We start from the raw sequence: 15,600 nt of genomic DNA, 5'->3' as shown, positions 1-15,600 counted from the left end.
AGGTGTGCCGTCCGCTCGCCGGAGGTGTACCGTCCGCTCGCCGGAGGTGTGCCGTCCGCTCGCCGGAGGTGCGGCGCCGGCCTGCCGGAGGTGTACCGTCCGCTCGCCGGAGGTGTGCCGTCCGCTCGCCGGAGGTGTACCGTCCGCTCGCCGGAGGTGCGGCGCCGGCCCGCCGTCGGGTGTGGAGGTCAGACCGGCGGCCCCGGCGGCGCGCCAGTCGACGCCGGAGTGCGCCGGAGGGAGGGTGCTCGCGCGCGCCCCGACCCCGCGACAGTAGCGTGACCGTGACGGCGGCGTGACGGCCGAGACCGAGGTGCGGCGTCACGGCGCGGTCAGAGTGAGCCGTGCGAGCGGCACAGGTCAGGCCGGGACGCGGCTGGGCAGAAGACAGGTCGGGTCGGATCCGCGCCGTGTAAACTGAGTGACAGGTCAGGACGCGGCAAGGGTCGGGTCAGATCGGTGCGACGGGCACTGAGCCGAAGGTCAGGTCAGGACGCTGTGAGGGGCAGGTCAGATCGGTGTTCTTGGAGGAAGCCTAGGCCAGACGAACGCACTACACGTGTCCGATCGATGTTTATGTTGCATGGAACACTATGTCAGGTCAGGTCAGGGCACTGCACGGGCTGGGCTGCAGGATAACACCATACGTCAGGTTGGCTCACGACATAGCCCTCCAGGCGAAGGCCAGGTCAGATCGGTGATGAGAGGGCCAAGGAGAATAGCGGTGCAGTCACACACCAGGGTCACCGGGGCACGTGATCGCAGCATCCCCATCTATATGCAAACGACCCGTAGCTCTGCTCGAAGCCCCACATTGTTGATGCTGCTGATAATGGCCGCGGGGGCTCCGAATACATGAGCTACGTAACCAGTCAGCACTCAATGGAGCCGCACGAAATTAGTTTGGTAAATCGGAGCGGCTTCCTCCCTCCCCGTCCTCGGTAGTGAGTACAATGTGTTTGCGTACGTTCAGCATGCCTGCGTGAGTCGCGCACATACACTTGTGACAGATCAGGGTAGATCTGTGTCGTGTTATGCAGGCCGCAGGTCAGGTCAAGTCCAACAACCTGGTGTGATACTGCATAGCAGGTGGTGGGGTTGAAGGAAGGCAGTCGACTTCCCCGAATATAGCTGCCCTCATACATAGGAGCCTTCCTCTTTACTTCTCTCGCTTGCGGCTCCATCCCACTTTATAAGGTCATTCATCACCACCAGTGTAATAATGCTGCCACTGGAATGTGGGGGCTCGCGGGCTCGTAAACAGAAATTGGCCCAGCACAGCTATCATAAAGCTGGTTTCGCCTAGCGGCAACGCCGCATTGCTCGAAGCATTGGTATACGTTGTGACTATATCGGCACATTGCTGGTGAGCAAGTCACGTTAAGCGGAACAGCTGCCTTATGGTTCGTGCCTATCTGTTTTTTTTACATCCAATGTGTTTCAAGAGCAGTGATGTCGAATCCTGTTATACAGGAACTTTCCGCACGCATAGTGACGCAATATATTTGCATGTGCTATTGATTGATCGAAGATACTATTCCGATCGTGGTCATCCATTCCAAGTGGACGGGGTTTGTCGCAGTTGCTTGTTCTCCGTTGATGATTTCTCCCTTAGTTTGACGACTTCTTCCTCGCGTGAATTGTGCCTGGGGGGAGGGGGGGGAGGTAATTTGCCGAGCCACGCGCTCGTGATCAACTTGCAATGAGCACCATCACGCTGGAGGCAATGCGTCTAGTGTTAAGTCAGAAACTCTTTTGCATGACAAATTGGTCCAGACGAGAACACGTGGTATGTATTTCTGTATTACTTATGTTTCCAAGTCACCTTTGCGGTTACGAAGGCTATGTTCAGCGGATGTCTTCCTTTGGATATCGTTAAAAACAAGTTTAAGACGTTAACATGTCAACAGTATTCAGCTCGAAAGGACCCAGAAAATATCATGGTTTTTTGTAACTTGCAACTGGAATGATGACTAATGAAGGTCGTTCAGTATGAGAACTCTGAACCGGGGCCCACCTAAATCACTGTTCCCAGCCGATGTTGTTCGCCGTTGAGTGCTCACCCTTCGCTGTTACATTTTGATGGTACTGATACTACAAGCTAAGCTTGACTGATAGCATTCTTGACTCTATGAGTTGGAGGAGACAGTGTTGTTCTTTCCGCTAGATTTAGGGAAACGTCTTGATGCTATTGACAGCCTGAACCTCATCCAAAAGTATGCTTTCCACCGTATCCGAAGAATCTGGGTCAGGAACGGCTTTCAGAGTCGCTTGTAACAAATGTCCCTTGGTACGTCTCATTCTGGTACCAATACTGTGGTTTGTGTGGGCATGAACTTAGTCTCGTTAATATCGCCATTTTCCGATGGTAGTCCGTCTGCGCACATAGAGTGAAATCCTGATGGCTCATGTAGATAATACTCTGGTTTTGGTATATGGCGAAAACCTTGACTTGGTGTGCATTGCTACTCGCATGAAAAACATTCTTCAATCGCTTTTATTGGGTCCCGTCAAAACCCGATGTCCGTGGAAGCAGATAAACTAATATGCGTATTCTCGATATGCCCAAAATGCTGCCTAATCTAGCCTGTCTCGCTCCACGCTAGCAGAACGCTCATCGCAACGACAGACAACCGCCAAGAATTCGCGTGACATTTAATCGACAGCCTGTCATTTGAACTCCCCGTAGACGAGATGATAACCTGGTGTAATAGTCGCTTACGTATAGCCGAGCCGTGCCGAGCACATCCAGCCGAGGGAGGTCCTTCCTCACTCCTCTTCTCACTGTCATCGACGGTCGCATTGTTTGCGTCGCGTGGGATTGCATTTCCCGCCACGGCAGCACGGTTAGCAAATCAATACACCGCATCCAAGAGGTCATAGCTCTCAGCGCTGGGACTGCGCGTAGTCGACACCGACACGACCGCGATCAGCGATACACTTCCGCGGCTCAACGGCACTCGTCTCATAGTCTAACCAAACAGTGAACATATAAGTCTGTCGTAACATGCGCTGATTACTGGCGAGCCCGTTTCCGCTGCGCTGCCGTCGGCCGTCACCAGCCACGCTCGCCGCGTTTTACGCGAGAATCGGACGCAGTCTGCCAAAACTGCCGGTGGTTTAGACGGAAGTAGTAGTCAGCAGGAAAAAAGCTGGGGCGTGGAGTCGTTTCCCGCCGCAGGGCGTGCGTGCAGGTCATCGCAGAGCGCGCAGACCATCTGAATGTTCAAAAGAGGCGACAATAACGATGTCATTATAGCACAGTTATGCCGCTACCTAGGGTTCTGACATTTCTGGTAATATCCGCGCATAATGATATAAGATGCTATACATTTATACATTTATACAATACTTCGCATCACATCCATGTATATATATATATTATATATATATATATATATATTATACATATACATATATATACATGTATATGTATATCGCCTTCATTTAACCATGCTTAAATGTTGACTGGTGGTCAAAAACATCATATTTTTTAGTTCTAGCTCGGACGTGCGGCAGTGAGCCACCACACTGTTGCGGATTTGTCGTGAAGAACAACCATAACTGCGTATGAATGCAACTATGGCCTAGAGCAGACTTCCTTCAAAGGACCACTCAGCCATGAACTTGACGGTGTGCCCACTCGTGGGAGGCCCCAACCTGTTGTTAAAGTCGATTTTGCCATGCGTCACTATAGAGTTGCTGTTCACCTTCCGCAGGAGGCCAGGGGATAGGGAGCAATAACAATAGGACGTTTGCCACCCTTCCCACCCCTCCGCCGTTCCTGCGCCCATGTAATCAGCAATGTGTGCCACGTAAATCCTGAGCGTAATTGGTCATCTGGTGAGTCCACGCATAATGGTCCATTACTGTGCCGTGGTAACGAGGGATGGATAATGGAGGGTGACGAATGCGCAGAAAATCTCGCAGGGATTTTGGACATTGTTAGGCTGGTTAAGTTAAGGAGGCGGCAAGTGTGAACGTCTGTAAAGCCCGGCCCGTCAGCCAAAAATGCATCACGTGAGCAGGCTGAATACTAAATAGAAAAAGAAATAGAGGCAGCAGGTGTGTGGAATAAGTCTGCGGTAAAATAAGTGAATACGAGAATGCATGCCAATCTGGCATCATTATCGTGGCATCGTCTGTCTATCCAGCAAAGAGCTGCAGATTCGTACCCAACGCCCAGTTTGGTTAGAAGAAGTCACTGCATTGTTGGCATACGATTGGTCATGCTACGTCGCTCCAGTTCTTCTGCGTCTTACGAAACGCCCACCTCCGCAGTCAGGTAGGGTGCGCTTAGCGAAGGACCTACGGAAATAAGCTCACGCCATGCGGAGACAGACTTTTACACTTTTTAGACTTTTTAGACTTTTACACGATGCTGTAGTGCCAACCTCGCGCAGCGTACATTGCCGTGCGATTAGGTGGTTTTGGTGGAGCCTGAGGCAGCTTTGCCTTGAAATTGGTTTGGATACATTGGTGAATTATCTAGATGGATATAGAAGATAAGTGTCTTCTTGATATTCTGGAATATCTTCTCGAACTGAAGATATTCTTCTGTCTATCGAATGTCTTCTGGCAAATAACAGCTGTGCTATAGCAATCAAACAATAGTCAAGCTGAGCATATATGGAGACCCACTTGAATGCCCAGTGGCTGCCACAGGCCGGCAGAGCGATCCAGCCCGCCCAGTAACCCGGCCGGCTGTTTCTGTGTCATATCTTTACCACGCCGCATGGGCTAGAAAACTTGGGGTAACTAGATCGTTGCTACAACGCCATGACAACGGGGGCTTTGACAGCTTTGAATAAGACAACACAACGATAAGGAAAACTTCCAGATCCTCTCTGACACTTTCCGCGACTTACTCACGCAGATCCGACGGTCCCGTGAGGAGAACCGCTAGATTAAATCGCTCGTCTTCGCTGATGCAGCGTCACCCACTTGTGCTTGAGTTAGCTGCCTGTTCGCGGCGACCTTGGGCACCCCTCGGAGACCTGTTCCACTTGTGTAGTTCGGTACCGTTGGGCTCGGCGCAGTGCGCCGGCCTGCTGCGCTGCACGATACCTGCGTCACCGTCAGCGACAGATTAAATTAGACGGATTTCGAGTTGGCGCCCAGGGCCTGCACGTGGATGGCAGCTGGTCTTTGAGTCCGGACTCCCAGGGAGACACCTCCGCTTCGCTCGCTGAATTCAGAGTCCGGCAGAGCGATTTCGAGCCCCGGGTCTGTCGTAAGCTTCTGAGCTGGGTATTAGTAATGGCTGAGTGGTGGGTGGAGCTGATTACATCGGATCATATTACAGAGATGAACGAATGAAGGCAGTGCTGTGTGTATATTGGCAGGTTTTGTCGTTTCGATGGGTGATATGAATTCCTTAAAAATGAAGGTCAAGCGCCCTTGTCGTTTTGGTTGACAGTCTTGGAGGCAAATGGGTCTGGAGGACGGCGAAGTCGTTAATGGTCCACGGCCCCAAAGATGCAGCACATTCAGACGGGATTAATTTTGTCGCGTGGGACATTAACTCTGAATGGAGTCTCGCTGCAGGGAATGATTACTTGAACTGTTGTAGCTTTTGGGCGCTTGTTTTCACCCACAGTGAATGCAGCACCATTTTTGCTTATGCAGAGACGAGGCATATGTGACCCTTACACAGACTTGGAAAGCCAAGCCAATCCAATCGCCTGGCTGAAAGGCTCTCAGACAGCCATGTTTTGATCGCCGCGAGTGAGCCAGACACGCTGCCATCTCGGTTAGTATCACCCAGCTCACGTTCGTCGCGAGTTGTTGCTAGTTTCCCGCGTCGCCTCCGCACTCACAAAGCGTCCAACAGCTCGCACTGAGTCGTACCCCCCCCCCCCCCCCCCCCTCCGGGCACCGGGCAATCGGCTCTCGCGGCTCGTGCGCCAGGCAGGCCCCGGTGGGCATGCGGAGGTGGCTCCCTCTGAGGAGGTCCTCACAAAGGTTTCATTACAGAGACCTATGATGACATCGACATCACGCATTCACCCGCCTGTACGGCGGCAGGAAGGGGGAGGGTGGGAAGGATCTGGGCGCTTCACGACCTGGCGCCGCGGCAACCGGGAGTGACGGCTGGTACCGCTTCCTCTGGACGGACGGTCCCACTTGCAAGACGCCGCGAGCAGCCAGCAGTCAGTGCACCCCGTCAAGTGACGCGACAGTAACGCGGCCACCGGGCAGATAACCTCGCGACCTTGACCGGACTGCGTCCGGGTCGTTCGGTGGCCGGCAGAGGGCGCGGCGGGCGTCGGCAGGCTGGCGGCGACCCTCTTCACCTCAGCGGCGGTATTACTCTCGCAGCTGAGGTCCACGACTGCAGGCTGAACATCGTTTGTTCATGGGACCATGGCACGCGAACGTTGACGATTTCAACAAAACCAGTCGATTTGTCTGCGAGATAATCAGTAGCGTGTGCTAAGGTTTGAGTGCTCACAAATATCATGTGCAGCTTCTGACGGATTCCAGCGGGCATAATTCCGTATGCTTCGTCGCACACCAAAACACTCCCACGCATAAACTACTAATCATGCCTTGATATCCTCCACACGTGTGCATCATAAATTGTATTGCATCACGTAGCGTAATTAACCCACACGGTATAGTAAGTATTCCTTTCTTTTACTACAGGTCATAAAGCTCCCGGCGGAAAGTCCGTTTACGCCCGGTTATTCTTTAGTTTGCGCACCTGGGGGGGGGGGGGGGGGGGGGGGGGGGGGGCTCCCCAATGACTCCTGGGCTCGGAGACAAAGTGCTTCCAAAAGAACGTAATCGGCTTGACGACATGAAATTGGACGGCTACGAACCCCCACACATGGGCCGTGGGACACGGAAGCTCAGGTTAGTCATTTGATGGCTTGCAGATGAGGACTAATGTAGGGCCCATACATTAATGCGGTATAAGTGCCTGCACGCTTAACAGCCTTTGAAGTTGGTTAGTTAAGGTTTTTTGGGGATAGTGGATGTGCAAAACTAGAATATAAAAGTCATGTGCTAAAAATGAATAATGTTCGGTGTCTAGAAGACTTTTCAGTCCATTCAAATCGTTTAAATGACGGTTTGTGAGCCATAGTTTGGAATTCTATAAAATCGAACAGTTTGCGTGGTCTGCCCTTACTCTTCGGGTGGCAGTGGGTCAAATAACTCAATTCTACTAACAATTTGTAATAAACTTCCGGGCGGATTAAAACCCTGTGAAATATGTTTTTTTCCAAACACTCATGCAGCTCCTTGCAAAGCCGTTTAAGATCCACTCAGTTCGTGAGAATAAGTGAAGCCGTATGGCACACCAGCGGACCGTCATCTGTGCAACTATCCAACTATCCGCTTCGCTGCCTTTTTTGGCACGTCAGTAAGACCAACTACCGCATCATTACTCGTCCTTGATGGGAACAGCAGTGTAAATATTCCCCCGTGCTCCACCGATTTATTGATGTAGACATATGCCAAGCGATCCAAGCCATGTTTTCGTCAGCAAGCCAAGCAAGACGTTTAACATCAGGAATACCGGCTGATGGTTACAGTCTTGAACGTTGTGAAAATGCGTTGGTTCTTGATGAGAGTGTGATTTAAGGCCACAGTGAAATGGACGTGGATTCCAATGGCGTACACCTCCACTCACAAGGTCGGTGCTAGCGTAAGCCGAAAAGTTTATCAAGCTTTAGAGCTTGAATTTGTCTTCATAAACTTGCCACTAGCTGTCGTCAAATGATATGTATGGCTCACAACACAGGCTTGTATTTTGAGAGTAATAAGGACTAATGAGCCTATCTAAAGTTCTCGAAATGATTCCCTTTCCACACCTAAGTTCGTGCATCAGGCGTAATAACGCTCATTTCGTAACGTCGTAACTTCGTTGGATGGAGTCATGCTCAATTCGCTTACACCCTGAAAGCGGCAGAGCTTCGCCATGCTTTCCGTGCATATCGGCAGGGAACTGCCCGTCAGCCCTCTGTTCAGCCATACAACAGCAGCCAACCACTCCAACGGGCCTCGTCCAGGCATCACAGAGCTGCTCCATGTTTTGTCATCGACCTTTTACCTGCCTGCGCCTACCGGGGCAGCGCGGGTGGCGTGCGGCTCTGTGGTCCACGGGTCATCGGCTCTGGTGTAGGTATCGCCGCCACAGCTGTCCGGCAGTGTGACCGAGGCCCGCTCCCCTCGCTGGCCGCCGGCGCTCGTAGCTCAGGCGGGAGAGGGGGAGCTCTCCGCCCGCTGATCGTCACCACGTGTGGTGCGTTGAGGGGGGGGGTGCGCAGGAGCCGCCGGCCGGCCGGAGTGCGGCGACGCCCGGGCGCCTCGACCGCGGCGGCCATGGCCTGACTCTGAACCACGGCTTCGATTTGCCCCAGGGTAGCGGCTCCGGCCCGCCGCGGTGTGGCGGCTACTGGAGCTACTCGTGGATTGAGTGGACAGTCATTTCAATGCAGTTCAGCCACCGACTCACTCTTTTCACAAAGCATTGATTGATTCTGGTTCAGTCCGTCATAGATCATAGAAAGAATAGCTATCTACGTAATCCTCCTAGATCCAGCATTTTCATCCTGCTTTGACACGAAATGTTAAGCGTACCTTATGTGGACCAAGGCTCTTCTGTCTGAATTGATTTTGCGCTCTTGAAACCTTCGGCCGAGCACGGTTTAAATTCAGTCGTTTTAATCCTCGTCTTTTGGACATTCCCGGTCCAATTTAATCCCTGGATTAGTCTTGCATTTATGCGTCATGGGTTCCGTAAATAGCTGCAGCGACTTCCGCCCGAGTCGCGTGCGGGGGCCGACGGCTGGCCCTGGTAAGGGCAATTAGCGTAATCGGTGCCACGGGTGGGACGCAGCGGACACAGTCGCAGCTCCGACGGCCCCACAAGTGCAGGGCAACACCCGATCCACTCTGGGCATACCTGAAATGAGGTCAGTTGGGCCGGCTCGGTCATGAGGTGCCGGTCGTTGGAGGATGTTATGGTGATCGTACGTAGGTGCGGTTGACATTTTTTCCTAACCTTTTATTCTTCCCTAAACTTCCGAACGAAATCAGGTACATAATTTAGCACGCTTTGGAGTTCCTGTAAGCAGGGTGAATGACAGTCAGTTCGCAGTTCTACCCTTACGTGATGAATAAGATAGGAGATAATTGCAGGCATTATTCTGCCACGCACTCAAAAGGTTCGAAATAGGCATGTGGGTTGGGGTATGAACGTAGCACACTTAACGCACCTGTTCGTGAGGCCAATTCATGAAATACTGGGTGGCGCACCCAATTTTCTACAAAGTACGTCATTCCCCGCCTGAACAGAGTGCGATCCACAGAGGTACAGCCAACATCAACCCGTACGCACACACATAAACGCGTGCGCACGCACCCACGCACCCACGCGCGCACGCACGCACGCACGCACGCACACACCCACACACACGCACCCACGCACGCACGCACGCGCCCACACCCACACCCACACCCACCCACACCCACCCACACACACCCATACACACACACACACACACACACACACACACACACACACACACACACACACAACACACACACACACACACACACACACACACACACACACACACCACACACACACACACACACAACACACCCACACACACACACACACACACACACACACACACACCACACACACACCAACACACACACACACACACACACGTACGCGCGCACGCATGCACGGACGTACGCAAACACACACACACAAATATGTATATATATGTATATATATATATATATATATATATATATATATATATATACTATATATAGTCAACGGTGTAGTTCCCTATTCAGCGGAGAGGTGGGAGTAGGGCTCCAGTTGTCTGGCTCCAAAGTCCAACTTAGTTTTCTCTGCTCAGCCGCTATTGGGAAATTACATCCGTGCATGCACTGCATATCATACCACGGAAGACCGTAGACTGGCCAAACCTGCTCTCAAAGCTCCGATCTGACCCGACCTTGACCCTGGCAGCCGAGCGACACCGGCAGCGAGCCAGGTCATGACCTCCGCTCGGAGGGGAGTCGGCAGCACGTGTAGCGTGCCCCGCAAGTGACTGGGCGCGGACACGTGGCGGTGTGAGGAGGGCGGCGGCGCGTGCCACGTGTGCCGCGAGTGGCTCGGTGCTGACACGTGGCGGTGTGAAGCGCCATGTACGCATCGGTAAGCGGCCACTCTGGCGGCGGCTCGGGCAAACACTTCTCGAAGAAGTCGCGCTCGGTACGACAGCCCCGCTCTCTGTACCGGCGCCTGGTCAACTTCGTCACCCAGTACGTCACCGGCGTCCAGTTCAGGTCCGGTGAGTACTCACTGGCAGGAACGTACACACCCCGGCCAACTTCGTCGCCCAGTATGCCCCTGGGATCTAGTTCAGGTTCGGTGGATACTCATTGGGCAAAGTCGAGCACACAGGTCAGGCTCGTGACCCATTGCGTGACCGGGTTCCAGTTGGGGTCCGATAACTGCACGACCTTTGGCCAGATCAGACACGGGTGTACACACTGAAAGGTAAAAGGTCGGCTGGTCGCGACGGGTCGTTCGATATCCGTCAAATGATGTTCGGTCATTTGGGATGTTGTCGATATACTTACGTCGTTCATACAGTCTTCTGTGTATTAATATTATCACGCGAAGCATCACTTTTCGGGTCGGTATGGACATGTCTGACTTTTGAAGCACATATGCAATGACATCTGTTTGTGGCATCTGTCCTCACGCCCGTCGTAAATGCTTCATTCAAATAATAATCATCCAGCTTCGGTCTCTGCTCCAAGAGCTTTCTTGGGTGTCTAGTTTCTCTAACTCAGTACTCTTTTAACTCAGTACTGATGCAGTCCAGTGTGATGACATCTGCAATTAATTTCCAAGGAACTTTCCAGGAGGCCTTACAGGGAATGTTTGAAAAAATCACATTTGACAACTTGAAGCCAGGATCAGATGTGATAATACAAGCTCACTTATAGCTATTGGTATACTCTTCAGGTGAGGAGGGCTGCTCTGGACAGCACAATTATCTACTTAATAAATATGCTCCTTGATGCATCATGGTTTGATTACGTCATCATGCCTTGCACAGCATTGATTGAGAGCCAGTTGATGGCTGTTATATCTGGAAATCGCGCTCACGAACGCCGGATATGAACGTCTCGACAATTTGTTTTGGCCTTGATCACCGCATGGCTTTTGGAGCGGCAGAATTTGAATGACGTTATCATGACGTCATGAATGTGAAGGTGAGTTTGAAACACCCTCCCCAATATACCCTTCCCCATTTTCACGGACGTGTAGCTCAGAAACTAAAGGGGCTTAGGTATTATGAGAGGCAGGATTGTGGACAGCACCAAAAGGTCTTCATATGTCTATCTCAGTTCAAAACCCCAATAAATGTGAAACGCTCCTTTTAAATAAAATAACGAAATACCATCCAGCGACCGTTAGGCAATGGACGCACTTCGCCCGGGCGTTTGGGTCGGCGGCTTCAAAGTCAGACGCAACCAAAACGGTACTGGAACCAAATGAGCTCAAGCTATTGATTATTGGAGGGACTGTTTGAGGTTTTGTGGCACCCGGTTTTTGGCACCAGCAATCAATCATTTCCGCCGTCTCCTTTAAACACGGGCTTGTGGCAAAACAAACGCAACGACTGTCACTGCAAATGCAACTATAATTTAGATGGATTGATGTGAGCGCGCAGGGTATCCGCTATCGAGATTGTAGCTGATTTATTCTTAATAATGCTTAATAATCCCATGGTGTTGTGCTTCGGGAGACTGCAACGCATCGGAGTCGCATGTCAGTTAATCTCGGTAAGGATGCTGATACCATACCATTTACACCTGCATGCCACATACCCAGCCGGTGCAGATGAAGCACGGATTGGCATACTATTACAGCAGCCACCTGTACCAAACATCAGAGCTTTAACATCGCAGCGAACCTGGCACCCTCGCATGCGTCCGCTTCTGGTGCCCCCCGTCGAGGTCACCATGCGGCTGTCTTTGACGTGCGATGTGATTTCTACCGGCGCGATCGTGCACCAGCATACCCCGGCATGCCGTCGCACGCGGGCCAGCTCACAGCGGCGATGCATCGCCCCTCGTTCCGGAGCAAACCAGTGCATTGATGGTGGTATGACATGCACATCCCGCAAAAACTATTGTGTCCATCCTTGGCCGCCGTCAAGGAGTGGAATGACCTGAGGCTGTGTAATCAGCGCGATCAGTGACTCTTGCCGTTGGTACCGCGTATCTCCAAGAAGTGCGGCTTGGTTTTACAACGGCCGAGAGACACGAGTGCAAGGTCACACGACCCACACTGAAGTCGTTGAATTGGCGTTTTCTGCTCAACAGGTTCTGAGAAATAGGGTCAAATTAAAAGCGAAAGCTAACCATCAATCTTCTGTTGCAAAGCACTAAGAGGTGTTTACTAAGACCGCGCCGAGTTAGATGAGTCAGCAGCCTCCAAAGAGGCATACAATGACGTGAGACTATCATGGAAGTTAAAGCGGTCGAGTTAAAGGGGTCGAATTAAAGCAGTCGAGTTAGAGCAGTCACTGTTAAACCAGTCGCTGTTAAGCGGTTGAGCTAAAGCGGTCGAGTTAAAAGGGTCGAGTTAAGGCGGTCGAGTTAAAGCGGTAGAGCGAAAGGGGTCGAGTTAAAGCGGTCGAGTTAAAACGGTCCAGTTAAAGCAGATAAGTTAAAGCAGACGCTGTTAAAGCAATCTTCGTTCAAGCGGTTAAGTTAAAGCGGCCGAGTTAAAGCGGTCGGGTTAAAGCGGTCGGGTTAAAGTGGTCGCTGTTAAAATGGCCCGCCGAACCAGCGCAACGCGTACAAGCAGGACAGGATCTGTCTTACGCTTAAGTGTGGCTACCGTTCTATTTTATCTGGAAGAGCCCATGCGCTACAGCCTGGAAAAGAAAAAAAAAGCAATGAGAAGTGGCCTGCAAATACGAGACAGCGGGCTGAGCGGTGGAGGATGGACAGAACGGCCAAGGTTTGTTGTTAGATTCTCGACTTGGAACAGGCCTGAGATCGAGAACGGCCTGAGACCGAGAACGGCCTGAGACGGTGTGTGAGACGATATGTTGTATACATGCGCCATGAAATACCCCTTGCCTGAGATGCTGATGACAATGGTCATAATCTCCGTTTAAGGTCTGAAAATATTCGACGCAAAAATCGGTGGTCGTATCCGCTATCAAGGTCCCCGCTCAGATGTTTTCTCCAAGTTTGACATTTGCCTGATGGACGTTCCATTGGCTAAATTGACTTGGATTTTAACACATATCCCCGTTATTTTGTTTTGTCTTTGAACTCTGCGCGCAGGTCACTTCCAGTTGGTGACCCCGTGATGGGTTTCTCCTCAGCAACCCCTCTGATGACGTCACAGTGCCGTACCGCAATCGCGTCGCAGTTGGGTGGTGACGTTTCATACAAAGCGCCCATTCGATTTCAAAGGATCGGCTCACTCGGAATTCCCGCCAGCTCGAGACGGTTTCAGTGAAGCAGCGCTGATCGGTGATCCAGGTCTCCTTCGTGGCTCGGTTGAGTCGCCATGAACTCATGCTGTGTGGTTTCTGATCGAAAAACCACCGAAATCAGCCTGGTAACCCAAAGACAGACGATGAACGAACTCATGAAGTTAGTTCCCACGCTATCTTAATGTGTTTCAGATGTGTTTTTTTTTCGTATCCAAGTTTCACATGTGTCGGCAGCTGCTGTCTAGGCCGTAGGGACACTGCACCGCACGTACATTGGCATTCGCGGACAAAAGACTCCGTCAACAATGGCATCGATAAAAGAGTCCAGTACTCCCACTGCATTATGCTACCACGTAATCCCCATAAATATGAGCATTCTATAATGCACGCACGCACTTCGAAACCACTTAAGAAACCACGTCCAGTATTCCCGTTTCATCATGCTTCCACGTAATTCCCATAAATTTCAGCATTCTATAATGCACGCACGCACTTAGAAACCACGTAAGAAACCACGTCCAGTATTCCCGTTTCATCATTGCTCCACGTAATTCCCATAAATATGAGCCTTCTATAATGTACGCCCGCACTTCAAAACCATGCGAAACTGGCCGGGCAGTGAAGATATGAGTTGCTAGGATGCTGCTGTCCATCGTCGGCAGTCGAACTGTTTCACTAGCAGCTGTCTGAAGTTTTGGTTCAGTTGGCTGCGGCCCCGGCTCCGACCAGATGACAGACACCAGGCGCCTCCCTCCGCCAAACCATGGGTCTGCCTGGCACCCGTGGACCTCCTGCGGCGTCGTGGACCGCGCGTATTGCGCCCTGACGTCTCCTGCTCTGGAGAGAAGCTCAGTGAGCAGGGTCGGGTGATGTACGGCTCAGGAGGAGGGACGGGCGCCGCCTCTCAGTCCCGTCACTCCGTGTGCCGTCCTCCGCCTGGCCCGGCAGCCTGTGTGGCAAGGGAGCTTGTGCATCTTATTGACGATACATTATGGTTATGCGACATCAACCTGAAGCAGGCGCTGCAGTCACGCATGATGGGACCAGATTGATGCAGATCATTAAGGGTGCGGGTTTACACTTCAGCCAATTGTTGAAAAGTCACGGTGGGTTTGCGAAACCTTAGCATCGCTCAATAATACACGTATCCGACAAGATATGTTTCGTGTTTTCGATCTCTTAGGACAGCGACCCTTGCATCCTTTCTCCACTTTTATAGTCATCGGCTTAAATGTTAAGTCACGCACACAGCTGCATGTTGATCTATTTTCACTATGAAATGTTTTGCGAGACTTATTACATTTTAAATCCTCCGAGTCCACATTAGCCTTCCTGTACGCTTATCTGGTGTTTTCACGAACTAGAGAAGCGGTAGGAACGTTCCACCACCAACTGACCAGCGTAATGTAAAATTAGCGTCAACATCTGAATATTTGGACGAAAGAGTACACATGCTGGAATCTGGTCTTCTGAATCCAGGTACACAATTCTGGCTCGATAAAATAGGTGTCATTGAATTGCAGTCGAGGGAATTCTGGAGGGGACCCACCCAAAGTTTTCCTTGGTGATCTTAAGCGGCACACGACGCAACTCCATTAACAATAAGTGGTTGTCGACACAGACCTGACCTTGAATTTTCATGACATGAGAGCTGTAGGCTTGATTTGGGATATGAATACTTGAATATTATTCAGACCCTATTTTATTATTGGGACGCGAACTTATCACAATCTTGCATTAAAGTCCGTAAAACTTACATAGGTTATATAAAGTTTGTGCATATACCTTGCATATATGTATGTATACATACATACATATATATATATATATATATATATATATATATATATATATATAATGATTCGATTCGATTCGATTCATTCATATATAATGATTCAGACGTGGAGGTAATGATAATAGTCGAAAGGATTCGAATGCAGCACATCGGAGTTCAACCTCGTAAAATGAGTGATTCAATAGCAGGTCAGGTAGAAACAAGCACCATAGAACACATTTTCAATGCTGGATATCCTGGAGCGGCTCAATAGATGCGGACCTCCCCAATGTAAGATAAGATGGACATTTTCACAAAGTC

General features: G+C 51.0%; 1 protein-coding gene across 2 annotated transcripts in view; it reads left to right on the top strand.

The window, feature by feature from the left end:
* The first annotated feature begins 238 nt into the window (after positions 1-238).
* The window catches only part of LOC119110650 (Kv channel-interacting protein 1), a 48,928-nt gene continuing 33,566 nt past the window's right edge, over positions 239-15,600 (top strand). The window contains exons 1-2 of one of the 2 annotated variants that reach the window (XM_037234549.1): positions 239-313; positions 10,001-10,325. In XM_037234549.1, the coding sequence (XP_037090444.1) occupies positions 10,178-10,325 (148 nt within the window). In that variant the 5' untranslated portion in view covers positions 239-313; positions 10,001-10,177. Of the gene's footprint in view, positions 314-359; positions 429-10,000; positions 10,326-15,600 lie in introns of those variants that run through there. The other variant, XM_037234550.1, reaches the window with a different exon arrangement.

This window comes from Pollicipes pollicipes, unplaced genomic scaffold, assembly GCF_011947565.3.
Source record: "Pollicipes pollicipes isolate AB1234 unplaced genomic scaffold, Ppol_2.1 Scaffold_7231;HRSCAF=8579_pilon_pilon_pilon, whole genome shotgun sequence".
Taxonomy (NCBI): domain Eukaryota; kingdom Metazoa; phylum Arthropoda; class Thecostraca; order Pollicipedomorpha; family Pollicipedidae; genus Pollicipes; species Pollicipes pollicipes.
Note: the sequence above shows the minus strand (reverse complement) of the source record. Positions and strands in the feature narration are given on the sequence as shown.